The 7500-nt window shown below is 42.7% G+C and overlaps 1 protein-coding gene across 1 annotated transcript in view; it reads left to right on the forward strand.

Annotated features, from left to right (window-relative positions):
- calcrla (calcitonin receptor-like a) overlaps positions 1-7500 on the forward strand; it is a 48752-nt gene that overhangs the window by 19951 nt on the left and 21301 nt on the right. Inside the window, exon 2 of the mRNA XM_047815186.1 lies at positions 6704-6787. Coding sequence (XP_047671142.1) covers positions 6722-6787 — 66 coding nt within the window. The 5' untranslated portion in view covers positions 6704-6721. The remainder of the gene's footprint in view (positions 1-6703; positions 6788-7500) is intronic.

Genomic DNA, 7500 nt, shown 5'->3' on the forward strand with positions numbered 1-7500 from the left:
TCGGGGGTTTCCTCCGGGTACTCCAGTTTCCTCCCCCGGTCCAAAGACATGCATGGTAGGTTGATTGGCATCTCTGGAAAATTGTCCGTAGTGTGTGAGTGTGTGAGTGAATGAGAGTGTGTGTGTGTGCCCTGTGATGGGTTGGCACTCCATCTAGGGTGTATCCTGCCTCGATGCCCGATGACGCCTGAGATAGGCACAGGCTCCCCGTGACCCGAGAAGTTCGGATAAGCGGTAATGAATGAATAAATGAATGAATGAATGTATTCTGGGATGGATAATCAGTTAGTTATTTTTTCACCTCTGTCCTACATCATGCTCAAATCTTGTTGGCATCAGAAAGCAGGTCTGTGTATTTGAAGGCATGCTTCATGCTGACTTTCCTCACTGAACCTTACTCACTTACTTGTTTGCATATTGTTCAAGGGAAATGAGATCCATTCAAATTCCGTACACGACACGGGCCCTAAGGAAAAAAATCTATGGAAGGTCTAAACACAGATGAGAAATCTCAGCATTTGTTATTCAGATACGGACAGAACGTCTTTATTGTCATATACAGTGAAGTGAAATCCTTCGTTAGCATCCAGTACCAGAGCTTGTTTTGAAGCTGGGGTCAGCCAAGGACATAGTGGCTCTGGAGAAAAGAAGGTTACGGGCCTTTCTCAACAGCCCATTAATTGAAGTTAGTACTTCTGAGGTCTAAAGTCTTGACCTTCTGAATAAGCTTCTGTAACCACCGAAACACAACTGCATCTAGACGGGACATCCAGTGCCTTCCATGCCATAAAATCTTCACATGTTTTTCATCAGCATGGACGATCAGAGTCGAAGATGTTTGGAGACAGATACTGTATAGAACAATCCTTGAAGAAAACCTGTTCTGCTCTGCAGGAGACTGGAGGCTTAAGCAGAGGTTCAGCGTTCAAATGGAAAGTGGAGCCCAGTCCAATGATTCGGGTCGCAAAGAAACCTAATCGTTAGTAAATCGTTGACCGGTGTTTCAGCTAAATCTGGATGCATTTGGTCTACATCAACATGTGCATAAGCAAGAGCTAGTTGTACTAGCAATGTCATTCATGTTCATGAATCAATCTACATAGTAAAAACAATTATACCAATAAATAGATCACATTGGCCGATTTGCCTAAAGTCTATCGCCACCCACACAATAGACATTCAGTATTATTTTGACACTTAAGTATATTTCTACTCGATATGACTGTACTGTAAATATTTAAATGACTCCAAGAAACCGACTGTAAGAGCGACGAAGCCCTGAACCCCTGAAGCCAGCATGCGTTCATCCATTTTTCATACCGCATAAAGCCGAGGCAAGGAAATCATGTCCGTTTCGATTATAAACAGCACGTTAAGTCTGCATCGGGCCATACCGAATGGGAGGAATATTGTATTTACATTCAGAGGAAGGAGAGATGGGACTTACTCAGAGGAGCCGAGCGGCGAGAGGACGGTCCTCCCTAATCTGTCTTTAATTACTTGAATTATTGCTGTCTTGAACCAGCGTGACTGAGAAATTCAGTCAAAAATGAGGTCATGTATTGAACTTAAAAACCCAACAAACTATTGATCATTTTCCAAACTCTCAAAGACTGCATTTACACGGCAGTTATTTTTTCTGTCGTCCCTGTAAAACAGCAAAATATTCATTTGATTTGTTCATTTGATGTTTAAATTTTGGAAGGAATAAAATCCACGCTTACCCCATCTGAGAGGGTGATAAGTTAAAGGTCTTACTTAAGTGGTTTTTTGGCAGCTTCTGGGATTTAATCTTTACAATGACTCTTACAGTCCCTTAACATCTGAGCCACCATCACCTCCAACGAGCACAAGTTAACACAAATGGATGTGATGCTGACACAAGCTCGGGCTACGTCTTACTTCTTAACGAGAGCTGTTCAAACTCTGTGAATAATTAACGACGGCGCCGACTTCTGAGAGCCTCCGAGGAATGCATGAGTAGATACGTATAAGCTGAGCTACGGGGCTACGAAACAGACTGTCCTTTATCTACAGTAAGGCATTGGATCGTGGCTGACGTTTTATATTTAATATAAGAGATTCGAGTGTGTAAGCTGCATCGTTACAAGCTTCTTCATCCCTGGCCATTTTTACATGTAGCCTTCTTTCTGTTTGTAGTTACTGCTCAATAATGTATGATGAGGTGATGTTTTATTGTTGCAGAGCAGTTCGGCAAAGTCAACAAAGAGACATCGGCAAGATGTGCACTATAATATTCACTCTTATTCACCAAAAAAAATGTTGAAAGCTCAAGGGCAGGGGTGTCAAACTCTGGCCGGCGGGGCAAATTTGGCCCGCTGTGTAATTATATTTGTCCCGCGAGATCATATCAGATGTGCATTACAGCCGACTAGCCGCATGCTCCGCTAATACTACAAATCCCAGAATGTCTTGCCACTGTATTGACGCGTAGTCACGAACACCAAGCGCCCCTCATTCTCTGTTGACAGTCGTTAACAACCATGTTACAGTCACATCGGGCAAGTTAATTCACCCTCCACAAAAATGTCCAAACGAAAGATGGACAAATAGGAGCTTTAAAGACAGGAGATAGGCAGATTATCTGTTCACCAATATAAAGGACAGAGCTGTTTGTCTTGTGTGCTAACGGAGCTAACGTGTCTGTAACGAAAGTATATAACATAAGAAGACACTATGACACGAAGCATTATGAGAAATATGTAAAGCATATTGGATGTAACGCAGAAGCTCCAGAAGGCGGAGGAGATGAAAAAGTCTGTTTTCCGTCAGGCTATGTTCATGAAAGCTAAATCAAAAAGTGAAGCTGCTGTAAAGGCTGTAAAGCTTTATTGTGGCAACAGAGACGGCAAAATCTGCCCTTTAATGAGGGAGAGTTTGTCAAAAAGTGTATGGTCAAAGTTTGTGACCTGAACATCACCGATGTGTCTTTCCATCCATCCATCCATCCATTTTCTACCGCTTATCCGGGGCCGGGTCGCGGGGGCAGCAGTCTAAGCAGGGATGCCCAGACTTCCCTCTCCCCAGACACTTCCTCCAGCTCTTCCGGGGGAATACCGAGGCGTTCCCAGGCCAGCCGAGAGACATAGTCCCTCCAGCGTGTCCTAGGTCTTCCCCGGGGCCTCCTCCCGGTTGGACATGCCCGGAACACCTCCCCAGGGAGGCGTCCAGGAGGCATCCGAAACAGATGCCCGAGCCACCTCAGCTGACCCCTCTCAATGTGGAGGAGCAGCGGCTCTACTCTGAGCTCCTCCCGAGTGACTGAGCTCCTCACCCTATCTCTAAGGGTGCGCCCAGCCATCCTGCGGAGGAAACTCATTTCGGCCGCCTGTATCCGGGATCTTGCCCTTTCGGTCATGACCCAAAGCTCATGGCCATAGGTGAGGGTAGGAACGTAGATGGACTGGTAAATAGAGAGCTTCGCCTTGCGGCTCAGCTCTTTCTTCACCACAACAGATCGGTATATCGACCGCATCACTGCGGAAGATACACCGATCCGCCTGTCGACCTCCCGCTCCATCCTTCCCTCACTCGTGAACAGGACCCCAAGATACTTAAACTCCTCCACTTGAGGCAGGAACTCTCCACCAACCTGAAGAGGGCAAGCCACCCTTTTCCGGCTGAGAACCATGGCCTCGGACTTGGAGGTGCTGATTCTCATCCCCGCCGCTTCACACTCGGCTGCAAACCGTCCCAGTGCATGCTGAAGGTCCTGATTTGAAGAAGCCAACAGGACAACATCATCTGCAAAAAGCAGAGACGAAATCCTGTGGTCCCCTGACTCCCTCCGGCCCTCGACTGCACCTAGAAATCCTGTCCATATAAATAATGAACAGGACCGGTGACAAAGGGCAGCCCTGCCGGAGTCCAACATGCACCGGGAACAAGTCTGACTTACACCCGGCAATGCGAAAGTTTGTTTCCATATGAAAAAGGTTGAACATTACAGATCAGTTGCAGTTAACTTTTCAATAAATATACAGTTTGTATTCAAATATTCCGTGACTTTATCTCAGTTTTAGATTTTGGCCCACTGTGAGTTTGAGTTCGACTCCCCTGCTCAAGGGCATTAAAAGTTGTCACAGGCTGGAAATTTTTTTTGGAAATGGAAGTTTTTAAAGGTCTTGAATTCAAAGTGGTTGGGCAACACTGATTAAGAGAAGCACCAAAGTGCCAAGGTGTACCACAAAGACCAAGAATGCCAAGAGGAAAGGAGATATCCAAGGATGAAAGTGATGCCAGCCCATCAGTCCGGGGAAGGCTATAAGAACAGCTCTATACATCCACTGTGAGACAAATAATTATTCAACATGACCACAACTGGAAGTGACACCCAGCAAAACTATTGAAACATAAGGAAAATAATACACGATGTAAGTTTCAGACCTCACTGACAGCTAGAGTGTAGTCTATAGTTTAGTCCAGAGTTTAGTCCAGACTGTAGTCTAGAGTTTAGTCCATAGTGTAGTCTAGAGTTTAGTCCAGAGTGTAGTCTATAGTTTAGTCCATAGTGTAGTCTAGAGTGTAGTCTATAGTTTAGTCCAGAGTGTAGTCTAGAGTTTAGTCCAGTGTTTAGTCTAGAGTGTAGTCTATAGTGTAGTCTAGAGTGTAGTCCAGGGTGTAGTCTATAGTGTAGTCTATAGTCTAGTCTAGGGTATAGTCTATAGTGTAGTCTAGGGTATAGTCTATAGTGTAGTCTATAGTGTAGTCTAGAGTGTAGTCCAGGGTGTAGTCTATAGTGTAGTCTAGAGTGTAGTCCAGGGTGTAGTCTATAGTGTAGTCTATAGTGTAGTCTATAGTGTAGTCTATAGTGTAGTCCAGGGTGTAGTCTATAGTGTAGTCTAGAGTGTAGTCTAGAGTGTAGTCTATAGTGTAGTGTATAGTGTAGTCCAGGGTGTAGTCCAGGGTGTAGTCTATAGGTCCTTAGTGAGATAACAAACCTATGACATATTTTTTGGCATGCGATCTACAAAGAGAAAGATGAATATATGAGTTATGTTGTTTGCTGTTTGTCCAAACTGTCACATATTCATCCATCACTCCATCCTCAGCTAGTTCTGTGAGTACTTCTGTGAGCATAAACCTAAAACAATCATTTGGAAATGGAGATGCAGTTCGTTCGTCATCAGCGCACTGCAGATATAGTTTGGTTATGTAGAAATTCAGCTGTCATATCATGGCTGGTTCTCATTATGGGAATGTCAAAATATTTTGCACAATCAGTTCCTGTTCTTCCAAATCACGACCTCTTGGTGAGTGGACCGATGTTGCAGCTTCCCCACAGAGACTGCAGTCACGTGTTCATCTTCATTGTTGAGATAATATATTGACTTCAAATGCACAAAGAGGAAGCTGGCCTATTATTGCTGTATGCTAGGAGAGAAAGGCTACTTTAAGTCACTTGATTTTTTGAAGCAGTTAGTTATATTAAACCAACGAAGGGCAATGGAATTAAACCTTCTTGTTGTTCTGAATAAGATGTGACATTTTGTGAGTTGGATCAAATTCCTTGTAACCATAATGTGTAGCTACATCCATAACCTGGGATAATCCATATTCACACATCTGAAGATTAGATAAGAGACTAATTTGGGAAACAAAGGTTATAAAAGGTTTTTATATATATAAGACTTACGTACATACTCATCAGAAACCTAGACGAGCACATCAGTAGTTAACACGAATCAGGTCAACAAACTGGGGTAACAAAGCAGTGTTACATCCAGGGCATTGTGTCTAAAGACTGTGGTCTGAAGACAGGAAGCAGGTTGCTGATACTGTGTTGTACTAATACACTGAAGAGGGATTTCATTTCCATAGAAAGCATTTTCGAGATCTGGTTGGAGACATTAAGCATGGTTTGCTTTTACAGTTAAAGGCGGGGTCTCTGATTTTTGAAAGCCAATGTTGACATATAAAATCACCAAAACAAACACGCCCCTAACCCAAACGGGTCCCACCCCTGTATCGTTAGCTCCGCCCACACATACATACGTAACCCAGGCGACTGACAGAAAGAAACGTGTCTTTATCATAGCTGAAGGGAAGAACAATACGATTGTAGATAAACAAACAAGGAAAAATGCCACACAAGCATAATGATGTAAAGGACAAAGGCATATATTAGTTCTGTGTAACAAAGCAAAACCAACGTTACTCACCTATCGAGAAGGAAAAAAGCGCCTCGGCGTCTTAAGTAAAGTCGAGTAAACTCCTGAGCTAAACGCTGTTACTACACAAAACGCGGTTGTAGCTGCCTCTCTACATCACTACGATAGAAAAGAGGTGTTATTTGTGTAGTAACAGCGTTTAGCTCAGGAGTTATTGACTCGGGAAACTCCAACCTGTGAATATGTGGCCAACTTCCTGCTCCTTCAGTTCTCTCCAGCGCTGGAAAGCTGATCCTATATTAACACGTCCTACTTCTTGTCCTTATCGTAAGCCTTTCTTCTCTTTCTTTCTTTGTTTTTATCCTCCATGTCGATGTTAAAACCGCTTTTTGCTAATGTCACACACGCGCACTGAACACTCTCTCCGCCCATATCGACAAGCCCCGCCCCTTTCTGCTCATTGGCTACACGTTTGTTTTGTTTTTGTTTTGTTTGTCGTCCCGACTCGGTTTTCTGAAGCGTTTCTCAAACATTGGAGACCCCACCTTTAATAGAATGCTTCTTCTTTACAGATTTACAGCAGATTGGAGATGCTGGAGAAGAAGATGGACTGGCAGTGGATAGTTCCTTTGTTCCTGCTCGGGATCATAGCAGAGGTAAGGAGCTCTTCTGCGAAACATAAATGCACCTTTCTCTGTTTCTACTTTGCATTTCTCAGAACACTTTCTCCTTTCTGAGGTTTTTTCTTGCGAGTTTTAATTGGCAGGTAATCAGCATGAATGTCTGGTGCTTTGACTCACTCACTTTTAACTCACTTTGCTCTGGCTGGATTTATGTGTCAAGGATTTTCACATCTAGCTACAGCGTTTATAAATGTCTTAAAATTTAGTAAATACATTTTTGGAAATAAATAAAAGTATAACTAAATGTATGTCTGATTATAATTTGGTCTAAAACTATTAAGAGAAACAGTTTAAGAAACAGACCGACAGACAAACCGAACAATATAAAAAAATAATTCTGAATAATAAGGTTCTATCTGTAAATTACAAGAAATATCTATCTATCTATCTATCTATCTATCTATCTATCTATCTATCTATCTATCTATCTATCTATCTATCTATCTATCTATCTATCTATCTGTCTGTCTTTCAGTAAGTATATCTATCTATCTATCTGTCTGTCTGTCTGTTTGTCTGTCTGTTTGTCTGTCTGTCAGTATGCCTATCTATCTATCTATCTATCTATCTATCTATCTATCTATCTATCTATCTATCTATCTATCTATCTGTCTGTCTGTCTGTCTGTCTGTCTGTCTGTCTGTCTGTCTGTCAGTAGTCTGTTTATCTATCTATCTATCTATCTA

The sequence above is a fragment of the Tachysurus fulvidraco genome, chromosome 6 (genome assembly GCF_022655615.1).
Source record: "Tachysurus fulvidraco isolate hzauxx_2018 chromosome 6, HZAU_PFXX_2.0, whole genome shotgun sequence".
Lineage (NCBI taxonomy): Eukaryota > Metazoa > Chordata > Actinopteri > Siluriformes > Bagridae > Tachysurus > Tachysurus fulvidraco.